At 33.7% G+C, this 18,498-nt stretch overlaps 1 protein-coding gene across 1 annotated transcript in view; it reads left to right on the top strand.

The window, feature by feature from the left end:
* Positions 1-18,498, top strand: part of Tex15 (testis expressed 15, meiosis and synapsis associated) — a 54,648-nt gene that overhangs the window by 25,505 nt on the left and 10,645 nt on the right. The window contains exons 4-6 of the mRNA XM_026414037.2: positions 3,121-3,267; positions 4,177-4,339; positions 11,168-17,904. Coding sequence (XP_026269822.2) covers positions 3,121-3,267; positions 4,177-4,339; positions 11,168-17,904 — 7,047 coding nt within the window. The remainder of the gene's footprint in view (positions 1-3,120; positions 3,268-4,176; positions 4,340-11,167; positions 17,905-18,498) is intronic.

Here is an 18,498-nt window from a genome sequence, read left to right as displayed (position 1 = left end):
ATTAAATAAATATTCTCCTGTAATATCCTTTAGTTTTTGTTTTTTGTTTGTTTGTTTGTTTTTTAAGGGATGGGGTCTCTCTATGTTGCCCAGAGTCCTGGGCTCAAGCAGTCCTCCTGCCTTAGCCTCCAGAATAGCTAGGACTACAATCCCAAATTGTAATATCCTTTTGGATGATTGCTTAGTTATTCACTATACACCTGTACAATGAATTTGTCTAACAAATTTATGGGGCAGGGTACCAGGGATTGAACTCAGGGGCACTTGGCCACTGAGCCACATCCCCAGCCCTATTTTGAGTTTTATTTAGAGACCAGGTCTCACTGAGTTGCTTAACACCTCACTGTAGCTGAGGCTGGCTTTGAACTTTTGATCCTCCTGCCTCAGCCTCCTGAGCTACTGGGATTACAGTGGTGCTGGGCATGGTGATGCCCATCCAAAATTTCTTAATGTTGGGATATAAGTTGGTTTCTGGTTTATTTTGGTTTTGCACTTTGATTATCCCTGTAAATATGTTTTCACACACATGTATGATTTTGTGCAAAGTTGTTTGGTTCTGGGGATTGAACCCAATGTCTTATATATGCTAAGCATGCACCCCGGCACCTATATGCTAAGAATTTATTTCAAGATGTCAAAGATATGTACATTTTTATAGCTTTTAATAATGTGGTTGTCCAGGGAAAGATTGTATCATGATATTTCATTCACAGTTTGTGAGAATGCCTCCTATCTCACACTATAACTAAACCTGTATGTTATACTTTTTAAAAAAATTCTTGCTAGCCTAATGTATAACAAAGTTCATCAATATTGGTTCAATTTTTGTTTTTATTGTGATTATTACTGAATTTAAATTTTTGTTATATATATTTGTTGACTGTTTATATTTGGAGAGTTGCTTGTATATATCTTCTGCCACTTGGATTTTTTTCTTTTTATTTGTTTGATTTGTGAATATATCAGTTGACTAAAGGATAACTTGATAGCTAGACTTTTGTCTGTATGTTTTTAATTTTTAATATATTTTTTATTTTTTAATAATTTTAGATTTTCAAGGCTGGGGTTGTGGCTCAGTGGCAGAGCACTTGCCTTGTATATGTGAGACACTGGGTTTGATCCACAGCACCATATAAAAATGAACAAAATAAAAATATTGTGAAAAAAATAATAATTTTAGATTTTCAGAAAAGTTAGAAAAAATAAGAGTTTGTATGTACAATTCACCCAGCTTCCCCTAGTGTTAACATTTTATTTACATAACTATACTACATTGGTCAAAACTGAGATCTAAACATTAGTTAACCCTGTAACTAAACTACAGACCCTTTTTCCCCCCCTGTACTGGGAATCAAGCCCAGGGATGCACACATACCTATGAGACAAGTGCTCTATTGCTGAGCTTCACCCCCAACTCCAAGCTATGGTTTTTATTGGCTTTTGCCAGTTTTTCTATGCATGTTTCTTTTTCAGGATCCAGGGTTTAGTCTGGGATACCACATTACATTCAGTATTGTTTTGATTTTGGAACAACTGTTTTTACATCAGTAGGAGAATTGCTGAATTTATACAAAAATGTATATCTTTTTTAATATTGTTTGTGCTTTCTTCCATTTGCCAATTACATTTATGATTTGAGTTTTAAAAGTTTTTTCATATTCATTTGTTTTTGAAGTACAGAAGTTTTAGGGTATTAGTAAAGTCTACATTTTGGGTTCATGGTTTCTTGGCATATATTCTTAGAAAAGACATCTTTGATTTTAGATAATTGCTTGTATTTTGCAATGCTTTCATTGTTTTTAATATTTAAATATTTAACATGTTTGGTAATTATTTTGTTTACAAATTAAGAAAGGAACTTAAAAACAAGAAGAAAAATAAGAAACATAACCTAAAAAGAAGGGATTTAATTTTTTCAGTTATCCCCTACTATTTTTTGAATAATCTATTTCAAACAGCATCTTTAATAATGTATTTTGATGTATATGTGAACCTACTGCTGGGCTAGCTTTGTTTCATTGTTTATTTTAGAAAGTACTTCTTTTTTTCTCTGCCTTTCTTTCTTTTTTCTTTCTTTCTTTTTTATATTCATGACAATAGTGGAATGCATTACACTCATTATTACCCATTTTCAGCACAATGTTTTGTAAGTTTGTATACAAAGTGTGTTCATGCCAAATGATGCCATTTTACATGTACTTTTTTTGCATTACAATTCTTAATACATATATATACCACAATTTATCATATCTCTGTTTGTATATAGGATATGTTGACACCAAATTCAAATCTTCATACATGTATTTTGTATAATGATGACCATCGCATTCCACCATCCTTGCTATTCCCCTTCCCCCTCCCTTTCCCTCCCACCCCTCTTCCCTATCTAGAAATAATCTTCCTCCTTTCTTGTATTAAAAGAGTGTTCCGGGGCTGAGGTTGTGGCTCAGTGCTCTAGCAGTTGCCTGGCATGTGTGAGGCACTGAGTTCAATCCTCAGCACCATATAAAACTAAACAAAATAAAAGTATTATGTCCATCTACAACTAAAAAAAATTAAACAAAAAAGAAGGTTCTTCTATCTGAACTTACAACTTACCTATTCTGTTTCTAACCTAAATTTTAAAATAATTTTCTGGGCTTTTTTTGTTTTCTGTGTTGTCTTCTAGATAAGTTTTTAGTCTAAAACTCATTTCTTTTTTTTTACTTTTTTTTTTTTTTTACTTGTAAATGGACATAATACCTTTATTTATTTTTATGTGGTGCTGAGGTTCGAACCCAGTGCCTCACATGTGCTAGGTAAGCACTCTACCACTGAGGCACAACCCAGTCCCTGACTAAAACTCATTTCTGAAAGTGGATTATCTGAGAATTTTATTGGAATAAATTTAATCTCAGTTTAATTTGGAGGGAAAGTAGAATTACTGTATTAAATCATCCAACTCATCTGGAGCATGGATTATGCTTTCATTCATACTTCTATTTCATTTTTTTAAAAAAAGTATTAGCCTGCCTTGCTGTTTGAAGTGAGTTTAAAAGGGTTTTTTTTTTTTTTTGGTGTGTGTATTTATACTTATATTTTTTGGTGTGTGTATTTATACCTATATTTATATTTTTTAAGGTTCTTTTTGGGAGAGTGAAGAAAATTCAGCCTTCTATGGATAAAAACAAAGTTTCTTTGGATCCTTCTCCCAATTTTGATTGCCACATGTCAAGAAATTTACCTTCTCTGAAAGACACCATTGAACTACAAGCCTACAGTTCAGCAGTATGTTAACATTATGGTTTATTTGATGACTTGAAAGTCACATGCTTAATTCAGTGGCTACACTTATTTAGATGTTCTGTAGTTTAACTCCTAAGTTGGGAAACATCAACTTCCCTTTGAAACAAGACTTCACAACAAGGTGACCATAGTTGTTAATAATGTATATTTCAGAATTACTGAGAAGCAATTTTCAAATGTGTCACCATAAAAAGATGATGAGTAAGGTGGCAGATATGTTAATTGGCTTGATTCATTCTTAATTATTTATAATTATTGAAACATGACATTGTACTCTATAAAATTATACAGTTATGATTTGTCACTTAATATTGATTTTTAAAATAAGACTATTTTGAAACAATCTTGCTCATTTTTGTATTCTGGAAAAGAAGAAACCTAACCATTAGGTAAAACAGCAATTTTATATCCTCTTTTGCTTACTAGTGGACCTTTAATTTTCTATAGAAGATTATGTACATGTTATGTGTAATAAGATATAAATAAATCTTCTGTATAGAAGTAGGTATATATTCTCACATGTAAAAATATTAACTTTTGTTATTTTCCTAATTAATTATTCCTACCCAATAAAATATAATGGTTTAGAACACACATAAAACATTTAAATTTTAATGGAAAACTACTTATTATTTTAAAAAGTACTTCTTATTTATATCTGTTTCTGTTACCATAAATAGCCTACCAAGAAAAAAAAAAAACATGTAGTAGGATAAATGAATAGTTACCTTCCAAAAAACTAGGATTGAAAAGGCAGGGAAAGGTGGAGGCACATGGAAATAGATAAATCTGTAACATCATGTTGTTATATAGGTTTTTTTAAAAAATGAGCTTAGTCAAATCTAGCTGCCAGAGTTAATCAGCATAAATTCATTTTTCTCTGTATTTCAGGTGTACTTCTATGAATACAATATCTTTTCAAAGCCAGTAGATAAACCTAGGCAGTGCCTTCCATATGCAATAGTGACAGTAAAATTTATTGGTCACAAAGTAGATAGTGGACACTTCGTGACATCTTTGAGATTTCTCTCAGCAGGATTTCCTAAGAGGGCTGGTAAGATGCATATATTATTTACTTTAATAGTATTTGTGTTGATCTCAAATTTTCTGAATATTATTTTTCTAATACATTATGAATCTCTAAGAAAAATCATTGAATTTTGCCTGTTTTACATTTTGCTCATCTAGATAGTATGCATAGTATTTTGTGGCTTCTTGATATGAATAACATTTATTCATTTTAATGGGTGATGGATGAAGAGTACTCCATTGTACAACTGTACACTATTCTACTGGGGATATTGGACACTTTTGCATCCCTTCTCATTCCAAACATTGCTATTTTAAACATATATATAAGGATTTCAGTGCATATATGCAAGAATTTTTCTGTAGAATATGGGTTTATACCAGGAATGTACAACTTAAGCCAAAAATGATATCAAATGGTTTGCCAAAGTGGTTGCATCAATTTACAAAATCATTCTACATCCTTGACAACACATATCATGGCTTTTAAAAAAATTTATTTCTGCCAGTCTAATGAGTGTGATATGTTATTAGATCATTTTTTAATTTGAATTTTCTTAATTTTTAATGAGGTTGAGAATCTTTACCTGCATTTATTTCTGTTACACTTTTATGTTTTGTGCTGCTGTAGGTGTAGCATTTCATGGCTTTTGTATTTGGCTTTCCTTAAATACTAAAGAGATTAGGATCTCTTTACAGGTATATTGACCATTGTATTTCAACTTTTCTGAAATTCCTAGTCAAAGCTTGTACCTGCCTTTTCTAATTGAGCTATTTTATCATTGATCGTAGAAGTTCTTTTTGTGTATTTAATTTTGGGTTGGGGTCAGTTATGTGTTAGAGGCATTTTCTCTGACTTTGTGATCTTGTCTTTGTATAAGTTAGTGTGTTTTGATAGAGTTAAATTTGTTTTGATAAAGAGATTCTTATTATAAGATGATAACTCTTTTAAGAAAAATTGCTGTTTGTTATGGTCTAGAAATGAAGTATCCCCTAAAAGCTCATGTGTGAGACAATGCAAGAAAATTTAGAGGTGAAATGATTGGGTTATGAGAGCCTTAACATAATCAGTGCAGTAATCTCCTGGTGGTAACTATAGGTAGGTAGGGTATGATTAGAGGAGGTGGGGTCACTGAGGGTGGGGGGTGCCTTTTAGGGTTTATGTTTTGTCCATGATGAGAGGAGCGTGCACATGTACGTGCTTTCCTTCTCTCTCTCTCTTTCTTTCTCTTTCTCTTTCTCTCCTTCCTGATGGCCATGTCCTAAACCACTTTCCTCTACCACACTTTTCTACTATAATGTTCTGCCACATCTTGGGCACAGAGTAATGGAGGCAGCCATCTATGGACTGAAACCTCTGAAACCATAAGACCCAAATAAACTTTTCCTTCTCTAAAATTTTTCTTGTCAGTTCTTTGGTCACAATGCCAATAAAGCTGACTAAAACACTATTATATTTGTCTTAGTTAAGAATGCTTTCCCAAGAAAATGAAGATATTTCCTTATGCTATCTTTTAAAAAATTTATAGGTTTATTTTACCATTTTGGTCTTACCTACCTGGAAATGACTTTGGTATATGATAATGATAACAGATTTCATTTTATTTTCCATATGCATGCCAAGTTGTCTCAGTACAGTTTATCAGAGAAAACATTTTCCCACACCAGTCTGCAGTATCCTTTCTATAATATATCATTTGACTCTAGGTTCTGCAAAAATCTCTTACTGGATTCCATTCAGTTCTGTTTCTCTCTGCTTATCCTTTTGCCATTAGCACAGCACCTTGCCTTAATTACTATAATTTCATTAAAACTGCTATTATCTATGTGAATGGTACTCCATCTTTTTTTAATGTTTTATTGTTTTTAGTACACATGAGTTTTAGAATCAGTTTATCAAGTTCTGCTAATTAAATGTGTTAGAATTTTGAGATTTCATCTGTAGATTAAATGGTGAAAAATAATGTTTTCATTATATTTAGTTTACTATTAACTTGTATACATGGTCCATTTCAGTTCTAATGTATTTTTTAAATTTTTTTTCAGTTATTGGTGGACCTTTATATGCGGTGCTGAGAATCTAACCCAGTGCCTCACACACACTAGGCAATCATTGTACCATTGAACTACAACCCAGCCTTCTGTAAGGTCTTATATGTAATTTATTTAAGTATAAAATTGGGCTGGGAATGTAGTTTCAGTGGTGGAGTGCTTCCCTAGCATGCATAAGGCCTTGGTTTCAATCCCCAGTACTGGAAAAAAAAAGAAACTGTAAAATTGTCAGGAAGCTAAGGTAGGAGGATTGCAAGTTTGAGGGCAGTCTTGTCTCAAAATAAAAAATGGGCTGGGGGGACTGGAGTTGTGGCTCAGTGGTGGAGTGCTCGCCTTGCACATGCGAGACCCTGGGTTCGATCCTCAGCACCACATAAAAATAAATAAGTGAACTACAACTAAAAAATAAAAATTAAAAAAAAATAAGCTGGGGATGTAGCTCAGTGGTACAGTGCACCTGGGTTCAGTCCCCAGTATTGGAGGAAAGGAGTGTAAAATCAAATAATTGTATATTCAATTGTGTGTTCACAGTACATACACCCATCACTGCAGTTAAACTTGGAGGAGTTTTAAAGAAACTATACCCTTTAAAAACCTATCACATCACTTTCCTCTCATGGCTCCCAGCCTTGAGCAACCACTAATCTATTTATTCACTTCTTCTGGGCATTTCATATAAAATGGAATCATATGATTTGTGGCTTTTTGTACCTAGTGTTTTTCACTTAATAGTGTTTTCAAGATTCATCCATACTATAGCATGTATCTATTCTTTTTTTTTTTTTTTTTTTTTTTAGTATTTGGACATAGTATCTTTATTTATTTTTATGTGGTGCTGAGGATAGAACCCAGTGCCTCACATGTGTGAAGCAGGCTATCTACCACTGAGCTACAGCCCCAGCCCTCCTTTTTTTTATTTTTATGTGGTGCTGAGGATTGAACCCAGGGTCTCAGACATGATAGGCGAGCACTCTACCTCTGAGCCACAACCCCAGCCCTACTCTATTCCTTTTATGGACTAGTATTCTGTTGTACACGTACACCCACGTTGTATTTAGCCACTTATCTATTGATGAACATTTGACCTTTTTTCATTCTATTATGGACATTTGTACACAAACATGTTTTCTCATTTCTTTTGGGTAAAGTATACATAAGAGTGGGAATTGCTGAATCACACAGTAACTGTGTGTAAATTGAATGAGGAACTGCCAGGCTGTTTTCCTTAGTGGCTTGTGTTGTTTACCTTTATGGCAAGGCCCCCCCACTTCAAACTACAAATCTTGCTATCAATTCAGAAAGATTTGAGACATGACACTCAGAGTAATAAGCATGAGTTTATTAGAAGATATAGGAGAGGGGGCTGGGGTTGTGACTCAGTGGTAGAGCACTCACCTAGCATGTGCAAGGCACTGGGTTTGATCCTGAACACCACATAAAAATAAATAAATAAATAATAAAGATATTGTGTCCAAATACAACTAAAAAAATATTTTTTAAAAAAAAAAGAAGATATAGGAAAGGGAAAAGAAGGCATTCTTTTATGGCGGGGAGGGTACCAGGGATTGAACTTGGGGCATTCAATCACTGAGCCACATCCCCAGCCTTTTTTTATATTTTATTTATTATAGAGACAGGGTCTCATTGAGTTGCTTAGCACCTCACTTTTGCTGAGACTTGCTTTGAACTTGTGATTCTCCTGCCTCATCCTCCCAAGCCGCTGGGCTTACAGGTATGCAACACCATACCTGGCAAGAGGGCATTCTTAAGGGAGAGTTTGGGTCCTCTCAGAGAAAAGAGACAGCATGCATCTCCTACCCTCCAATTTTTTTTGAATATTTTTAGTTGTAGATGGACACAATACTTTTATTTTACTTATTTATTTATTTTTATGTAGTACTGAGGATTGAACCCAGGGCACACACATGCTAAGCAAACTCTACCGCTAAGCTACAACCCCAGTCTTACCCTCCAGTTTTATAGGGGTCCCAGAGAAGTATCCAGAGAGTCCTGCCCTGGTTCCCCAGCCCCCCCCCCTTTTTTTTTTTTTGGTATTGGAGATTGAACTCGGTTCACAGCCACATCCTTAGCCCTATTTTGTGTTTTGTTTAGAGACAGGGTCTTACTGAGTTACTTAGTGCCTCACTTAGTTGCTGAGGCTGACCTTGAACTCATCCTCTTGCTTTGCCTCCTGAGCCACTGGGATTATAGGCATGCCTGTAAATCATACCAAAGCCTGGCTCCCCACTGACTTTTGACTGACAGGAGATTTCATCACTCTAGGTCATTTTGGTCCATGGCAACTAATTCTAAGTGGAACCTCTTCTTAGAGATTTTATAGTTCAAGGGAGTGATATTTATGTCTGAGTTCTGGGATCTGGTCTTTAAAGAATCATAGAGTACTCTCTTCCGGATAATTTGTGTTCCTCTTATCGGAATTATTTGGGGCCTGCATTTCTCCTGTTAATAACAGGTAGTTTGCTAAAGAATGATCCAGGCAGGGCTGCAAGTAAATTGATTTTTAGAGAAGAAAGTATGTGGGGGTCACAATAGGCCCATTTTATAGAATTATCATGTTCCCACAACTCATATCTGCCTGTCCCCTGTCAAGGAAAGGCAGTAGAATACAACAGACACTAGTATGGCAATATGTAAAACAGGGGATGTGTAACCGATGTGATTCTGCAATCTGTATAGGGGGTAACCCAAGTTCATAACCCACTTGAATCAAAGTGTGAAATATGATATGTCAAGAACTATGTAATGTTTTGAACAACCAACAATAAAAAATTTAAAAAAAATAAAGAACTAGTAACGAGTTTAGCAAGATTGCAGAATACAAAAAAAAATACGAAAATCAGTTCTGGAGATACTGTTCAGAGGTAGAGCACTTACCACTGAGGTTAAATTCCTAGCAGTACAAAATAACAAAAACCAACTCATACCTGGCATAGTGGTACATGCCTATAGTTCCAGGTACTTGAGAGGCTGAGATGGAAAGATAACTTGAGCCCAGAAGTCTGAGAAAGGCCTGGGCAACACAGCAAGATTTTTTGTTTTATATAGCCCTAGCATATGATTTTTCCTAGAGAATGTTCTGTGTGTACTTGAGAAGAACATATACTCTGCTGCTTTGGGGTACAGTGTTCTGTCGATCATTGTTGGTTAGTACTTTGTTCAAGTCTTCTATTTTTTTCATGATCTGCTTAGTTATTATGTCCACATTTTTCCCTCAGCTAGAAGACGTACATTGTAGACAGTAAATATGGATCCTTCTCCATTTCTATTGTGTCTTATAGCTTCACACTATAAGTTCATAAAATGTATGGAACACGTTCAAAGGATGTTGCCTTTCAGAATGATAAACTTTGGGATATAGAAAGTCAAGGCCACATGAGTTGACTGTTAAAATACACATTTGACTCTGGCATCAGACCTATACTAGCCACTAATTCCATTTGGCTATTTAAAGTAATTAAATAGAATAAAATTAGGAATTCATTCCTCAGTTGCAACAAGCACATTTCATGTGTTCAATAGACACATGGAACTAGTGGCTATCATATTGGATAAACAGTGCAGATAACATTTCTACTATCACAATAAATGATGCTAATAGCTCTTTGGTAATATAATTTGATTGTAATTTGATTTTGTTACAGTTCCCTCATTTTTATTGAAGTTATTACATTTGTTCTTCATTTGTCATTTGATGAAAATGAAAAAATGAGTGTAAAGTAAAAATGCCATTATTAAATTCAAAGAGAATAGTAATTGAAGTTCTACTGTTTATAACCTGTATAATCCTGAGCAAATTACTCTTAGTTTCACTTTCTCATCAATGGAATGAGAATGTTGTGAAGGATAAAGGATTAATGTATGTAAAACACTTAAAATAGTACCTGACATCTATTCTGATTTTCAGTCATGCTTAAAAAGAGTACTTTCCTCTGAGCTGGGGTATGGCTCAGTGGGAGAGCGCTTGCCTCCCACATAGGGAGACCCTGGGTTCAATCCTCAGCACCACATAAAAATAATAAATAAGTGAAATAAAGGTATTGTGTCCAACTACAACTAAAAAATAAATATTAAAAAGAATATTTGAGAAAGAGTACTTTTCCCCCAAACATTATAAAAATATTCATCCATATATTCTGCTAATACTTTTATGGTTTTTATAATGAATTTTATTTTGGTATAAGGAGATACAGGGATCTGTTCTTTTTTTGTCTCACTATTCTCCTAGTTTTAAGAACTATTATCTCTTTATTTGTGATCATATTTTTATTGTAGCTTACTGTAATTAATAAAAATCACAAATGTTTACAGAATTTAGAAATCTTCAACATAGCTATCTTGTATTGTGGAAAAGAACCTTTTTGTACTTCATGGTGATGTGATTATAAATTAATAAATCTCACAAGCAAATTTCTATTTGTCAGAATTCATTTTTTGTAGCCAAATACTTCTTTAAGTAAGGTTGCTGGACTAGGGTAGGAGTTTCATGCTTCATCATTTATACTTTATTGGTTTGGTACTCATTCTCTTATCCCTTTGGTATTTCTACTCAGAACTCATTTTAAACACTATTAGGTTACTAGATGATCTTCTAATTAAAATCATTCATGACATAGTTTTCTTATATTGAAAGCAAGTTGTCTGAAGGGCTGGGGTTATGGTAGAGAGCTCACCTAGCATGTGTGAGGCACTGGGTTTGATCCTCAGCACTATATAAAAAATAAATAAGTTGTCTGTAGAAATATTTTTCTGTCTTTTTCTTACTTTCTTCTTATTTTCACAGAAAGAACATGTTCTTTGAATAACTGTACAGTGGCCAAAAGAATCGGAAAAGGAAAAGATGCTACTGTCATCTTTGAACATTTCAGGAAACCTGTAGATCCATTTGTTGAAGAAAACTGTTCATGCAATGTACTAAATTCAGAGATAAATCCTTCCAGTTCAAGTATTTCTAATTCCTATGGAAATATGCAAAATGGAAACACTTCTATACTTGAAGCATACAATGAAAAGACAGAAAATAATTTAGCAGAAATTAGAGACTCTTCTCAAATACATGAGCATGATTCAGGTGTGTCTTTGCCCAGTGATAATAGAGAAAGTGATAATGGTGACTTTTTGTTAAATTTGACATATCTTAAAAATATTTTAAGTGGGATTTCTGCTGCTTTCCCCCCTCACAATAATACTGGCTCAAGCACAGTTACTACTTCAAAACTCATCAAAGACCCAAGACTGATGAAGAGAGAAGAAAGCTCTGAAAAACAGAACATTACAGTTTTAAATGAGATTTTGCCATTCAAGAAGAGTATAGATTATGATAATTCAGAAATAAATCTGTCTTCTGTGCCAGCTGATTCTGTTTCCTCACCCGAAGTCACTAGTGACCATACTATTCTTACTAATTGTTTGGATGTCTCCTGCTTCAAATTTTCTTTTGATGATTCACAGCCTCAGACTCAAAATACCGAGGACCATCATCGAACAGCACCCAATAAAATTACCATGGCAGAACAATGTAAGGACCAAGGTGATCTTTCCTTCCCAGTTTATTTTTCAAATATAGTTTCAGAAGTTGAAAACCAAAAACACAGTGAGGAAAAAGCTCAGAGAGCCCAAGAGAAAAGCAACATCTCACTTTTAATTAAACAAAGCAGTGAGCCATGTAACTCTTACAAATCAGTGAGTACTTGTACAGAAGAGTATAATAGTTACATCTCTCAGGAACCACAGTCTATTGCTCAAAAGCTAATGGAACTAAAACTGGAAAAAACAAATAAAAATTGTGTTAGCATTATGCCTGATGCTTTCCAGGAAGCAAAAGATATTTCCCAGGCCAAAGATCTACTCATTGATACAGTTATTACATCTCATGCCATTGAAACATCTCTTGACAATTCAAATTGCAACATAACTAGAGAATATATTTGTGCCCAGAGGAAAAGTGAAAGTGAACCAGTGTCATTAGAGAACATTCAGAGAGACTGCAAAGAAATGCCTCATATTGAAGATGAAGATCACATTCTGTACTATAATGTACAGTTGAATAATGATTTATACCTGAATACTAATTTCAAATGGCAAAGATATAATGATAAAGAAAATGAAAATGAGGCTGAAGAGGAAGATAGTGCTGTATCTCCAGAAAACATAGAGAATGTATATGGAGGCAAGAAGCAGGGTTTTCTTACAAATAACACTATGACAAATATAAGTGAAAGGAGAGAGAATAAAAATTACAACAAAGTAGAAATTCTGAGTTCTAAAGAATTTTCTACTACATTTAACTTGGTTTGGGAAGATAAAGATAAGTCAACAGAAACTGCATTATTAGAGAGTGAAGATACCATTATAGCCATAAAACAAAGAGACATGCAGAGTACTGGAAGAAATGTAGAGCATTTGGATTCCACAGCATTTGTTGAAATTGCAGATTCTTCAGTAGGTGAAGTTTCAAATGCTACAGTAGAGGTAGCTAGTACTACTATGCCTACATTAAGCACAAATTATGAAGCTCACCAAAGATTTGAGTTTAAGGACACATGCTTTGAGAGTCCACATTTTGGATCATTGGTAAAACATGGCATTTCTGATTGTGAAATTGATATGGATAAAAATAAATTAAAAGACTCATTAAATCAGTCAATAAATGAGAACTCAGTTCTTCAAAGTTCAGAATTGCAAAATGAGATTGAAATTGAATCAGAACAGTGTGATACACATAGCCATGGAAATGTACTTTATGAAGAAGTTGAGGCCTCATATGAGGCTCTGATGTCTCGTATCGATTGGAAAAGTCTATTAGGAAGTGATAATGGAGAAAAGGAAATTTTGGAAAGTACCACAAAAAAGGAAAATATTGATCAGCATTGCTCTAAGAAAATTATATGTTTTTATTCCTCTACACAAAAGGAGGAGGAGCTCCACCCAATTTTACTTCCAGATCTACAGGTTAGAATTACTAATATATGTAAGCCAGGATTCAACCCCAATGATGATTCCCTTGTAATAAAGGATAATTCTTACAAATATATAACTAAAGCCACAAACCCAGAAATAAATGAGAGGGAAGCTCCAGGATTTAAAATTTATTCCCAACCTCCTGGTGAAAATTCAGGTTATCCCTGTGAAGACACATTTGGTAATTCCCTGCCAGATTCAGGAATTACAAATGAAAATGAACTCTCCCATTCTTCTCACTTGAGTCATAACACACAAGAAAATCATAAGTCAGAAAAACAAAGCAGTGGATCTTTGTCTACTAAACCTAATATCAAAATAATAAATGATAAGTGCAGATATTTCTTTTCAAAATCAAAAAAAGACTTTAATGATACTAAAAGTAAAAATGACACCGAATCAAGAATTAGCAAAAGAAAGCTACATGCATCTTTTAGGGATGAGAACATATCACATGAAATTTGTGAAAAAAAGAGGAAACTAACCAATCAAGATTCATTTGAGTGTTTCTCTTCATTATCCCAAGGACGAATTAAGATATTTTCACAGTCAGAACGACATATTAGGAGTGTCCTGGATATTCTAAATAGTGAAGCATCTTTATGTAAAAGCAAACGACTTTCCAGAACACTAGACAAAGCTGTACTTCACTTAAAAAAAGCTCATAGAAGAGTCCATACATCTTTGCAGCTTATAGCTAAAGTGGGAGAAAAAAGAAAGGGGCCATTACCAAAAGCATATGCAATAATATGCAATAGTTTCTGGGAAAGTTGTGACCTTCAAGGTTATAGTTCTGTGTCTGAAAGAAGGTATTATTCTACTAAGCATTTTTTGTCAAAAAGAAAGTATGACAAACAAGAAGAAAAAAGAACTTTGGGATTTGATGTTGATAAAACATTAGCTTATGTGTCAAAGCACAAGTCTTATAAAACAAATGGAGAGAAAATTGCAAAGTGCCATTCCAAAAAAAGAGTAGCCACCAGTGTCTCAAGAAGTCACACCACAATTCATGTGGGTGAATTTTATGATCTAGAACAAAATCCTGAATCTCACTTGCCTCTGTTCTCCACATCCCAAAGTACAAGTCAATCAGAGTATGATAACAGTTTGAGACATTCAAGATCATCAGAACTTCAGCCCTTTGCTGGAAGAACTGAATGTCTGCTTTATCCAGATGAGAAACTAACTAAAAAGGAAAATCAAATTGATATAAAGGTATCTAACAGTGAATATAAAAAGCTTGAGAACCATTCAGCACATAATAATACTAAGGATGTGATAAAAGACAATAATTCTGATGCTAATAAAGTAATAAATGAAATCAATTCAGTGTCTTTAAATTGCATAAAAGAGAACAACCCAAGTTATAACGCAGACAGAAATTATGAAGGAACTTGTATAGCTCACACAAAGGTGAAAACTGACATTTCAGTCTCAGACTCAAATGTGAAGCACATCTACGAACAAGAAAACCTTTCATCTAGTTGTAAAAGAAATCTGGAAGTAAATGTTTCTATAGACAAGTATACAACTGCTATTGAGAGCTGCAAACCAAACATTATTGCAGGAAACTTCCTTATGGGCCCATTAAACCTAACTTCAATAATAAACACAAAATACAGTACCCCTCAATTGTTATCAGCCACTCCTATGATAGCAGAAGGAAAATCTTCAGAGAATTATTTGAATAAACAGAGAATTTTTTCTTTGGATTCTTCAATATCTGGTACTGTGTCACACTGTCAGCAGATGTATGGTGGAATGGAGCTTCTAAACACAGAACCATGCTCTTCAAGTAATTGTTTTCTTACAGATGAGGGTGAAACAAATGGTATTGGGTATTCTGAGTTGGACCTAACATCAGTCACTGAAGAAAGTAAAAGTTACGGGGAAAATATAATGAATAAACTACCTTCCAATGGAAGTTCTCTGCTCTTGAAAGATAATATAAGGTGTTCTTCAAAAAAATGTATTGCAAAGAAAGACCTTCAGGCTAGAAAGAATTCTCCAATTAAACAAGCAGAAAAAGAAGATTCCATTTACAAAAGAGGCACTACTGAAGGATTAACTGTTAAGTATAAAAATCAAAATAGCCTAAAAGAGGAACCCTCCTGCTTAAATATGAAAAAAATTAGAAGTAATTCAGTTGACTCTAATGTAAGTATTAAAAATACTGCACCAGAGGCAGTCTCTTTGAGTAACACAATTTCTGGTCAGCCTAACAAAAGACAGGAGTGGGGTATCAAAGTCACTGATGACTCTCAGTCTCACTGTATTTCCAAACTAGGCATTCAAGCAATTAATTGTATTCCTTTTCTACATGCCCAGTCTGAAGCCTGTAAAGTCACTGATTTTCAGAAGCCTGTATCATACGTGAATGAATTAAATGAAAAATATTGCTCAACTAATTATACAGCTTTTATAGCAGAGCTGTCTCAAATTTTGCAGAGAGCAGATGAAGCATCATCATTTCAGATACTGGAGGAAGAAATGAAGATTTGTCGAAATATCCTCCCTTTATTTGTTGAGGCTTTTGAAAGAAAACAAGAATGTTCACTTGAACAAATCTTGATTTCAAGAGAACTGCTAGTAGAACAAAACCTGTGGAATAATTGCAAATACAAATTAAAGCCATGTGCTGTTGACGCTCTGGTAGAACTTCAAATGGTGATGGAAACCATTCAATTCATTGAAAACAAGAAAAGGCTCTTAAAAGGTGAACCAACGTTCCGGAGCTTGCTTTGGTATGATGAAACATTGTACAGTGAACTACTTTGTAGGCCCCGTGGTTATCAACTGCAGTCCAATTTCTATCCTGCTTTTCAAGGAAGATTAAAATACAATGCATTCTGTGAGTTGCAGAATTACCGTAATCAACTGTCTGCAAAAACAAAGAAAAACAATTCATACTATGTTTTCTTAAAATACAAACGACAGATTAATGAATGCGAAGCCATACTTAAGCACTGTTCTGATTGCTTTGACTTTTCTCTTTCTATTCCATTTACCTGTGGAGTTAACTGTGGAGATAGTTTAGGAGACCTAGAAACCTTAAGAAAAAGTACTTTAAAGTTGATCAGTAAATATGAAGACTCCCCTAAAGTTTATACCTATCCTGGAAAAGAAGACCATCTGTGGATTATCATAGATTTAATCTCCTCAAAAGTTAAATTTATCAAGAGCACTGAAGCAGTAACTATTAAAATTTCTCTTTATGGTTTGGAACATATCTATTTTGATGCTGCAAAAAATCTAGTTTGGAAAGAGAGAAGAAAATATTTCAGCAAAAAATACTTACAAAAGAATGAAGATATGCTACTCAAAATGAATGAATATGCTTTTTCTAAGTTGCAGGAGATACATGAAATCTTGTCTAAAGATTTAAACAGTGAATTAACTTCCAGTATTGGACTTGAAACAGATACTATGATTACTTTCAGAAAGTCACATGATCTAGTTAGCCAAGAAAACTGTAGGTTTAACAGTACTTTGCTTTCACACCCTGGTATTTGTTATATTGGTGAAATATTGGATCAAGCTGAAATTGCAGACTTAAAAAAATTACAGGAACTTACTTTGAGATGTACAGATCACTTAGAAATTTTGAAGAAATATTTTCAGATGTTACAAGAAGTGAACATAGATGATATTTTTATCACAGAAGAAAATGCTTTGGATGTGCTGCAAAACTACAACCATGGGGCTATAATTTTAAAACCTGAAGCAATTGAAACATACATTGAAATTGTTATGCTGTCAGAAACAGTTCACTTTCTTAAAAATTCAATGGCAAAGAAACTAGACAACCAGAGATTTCGAGGTATGCTTTGGTTTGATTTCTCACTTCTTCCTGAGCTGATATGCTGCCAAGAAAAAATGGCATCCTTTTCATTTCTTAAAGATAACCCAGATGAATGCCTTTACAATGTAATAGAGACTGCTATTTCTGAACTTAAGGAAGATCTGGATATCATCAGTAAATATAGTGAAGCTGTTAACTGCTCATACGCTCTGCATTTATTCTCAAGGGAACTTGAAGAGCTTTCAGAAATTAAAAAGCTTCTAAAGAAGTCTGAGTATTCCCTTTCCACGTATATTGACTTTGTGCCATATATAGCATCCATAAATTACGGAAACACTGTGACAGAGTTAGAACACAACTATGATCAGTTTTCTACACTACTCCAAAATATAATGTCTATCCCTCAGAAAGATTTAGGGAAAATGGCCCATATTATGAAAGTCATGAAAACAATTGAGCATATGAAGATTATATGTGCTAAAAATGCTAAATTATCTACTTCCTTTTTGCTATGCCAAATGGCACATAACAGAAGGGATGCTTTTCAACTGAAGAAAGAAGAAAAAATGAATATTCATGCTGTAAAACCTGAAGAAAATACAAATAAATCCAGTCTTTCTATGAAGGTACCCTCAATTTCAGAGTGTATAATTAAAAACTTTCCAAATTCCTCTAAAAAACAACCTATCCATACAGACAAGTGTGAAGACTCCCAGGAAGAAGAGAAAAATACTACTTCCTGTTGTAAAAAACAAAAGGTATGGATGATGATTTAAAATGAAACTTCTTTATTCTTTTTGAAAACAAATCTCTTCAAGTAAATAAGTACTTTTCAAAATGATAAATGTTAATGTTTTAAATTACTGCCTTGCAAAACAAGTTTTGCTAACTAAAATATTGGATTTATTACCTATGAAGTAATTCTGTACATGAGAGATTGCCTTGCAAATGTTTGCTTTTTAAACATAAATGTTTTAAATAACATTTCATGGAAGAATAAATTTTAATGTCAGGGAAAATTCATTATTATGAATGTGTTAGTGCATGATCAAGTATTTATTCATTACCTTCTATATAACAAGCTTATGACCAATGTAGTGAATATTAAAAAAAATGACTAATGAAGCTTGTCTTCTTGACAGTTATCATCCAGATGAAGTAGGACAGATAAATAGATGATTATCAATAAGTTAGAAAAAGTCCTATATTAATACATTTTTTTAAATTTACGTAGTTTTATGTGCATGGTATTATTCTGAGGATTATACAAATGTTAATTTATTATTCACAAAAAGCCCTTGGGTTTTTTTTTTACCTTATTTAAAGGTTTTTTTGTTACCTTATTTAAAGAT

Source organism: Urocitellus parryii, chromosome 14 (genome assembly GCF_045843805.1).
Source record: "Urocitellus parryii isolate mUroPar1 chromosome 14, mUroPar1.hap1, whole genome shotgun sequence".
Lineage (NCBI taxonomy): Eukaryota > Metazoa > Chordata > Mammalia > Rodentia > Sciuridae > Urocitellus > Urocitellus parryii.
This window is presented reverse-complemented; position numbering and strand designations above follow the sequence as displayed.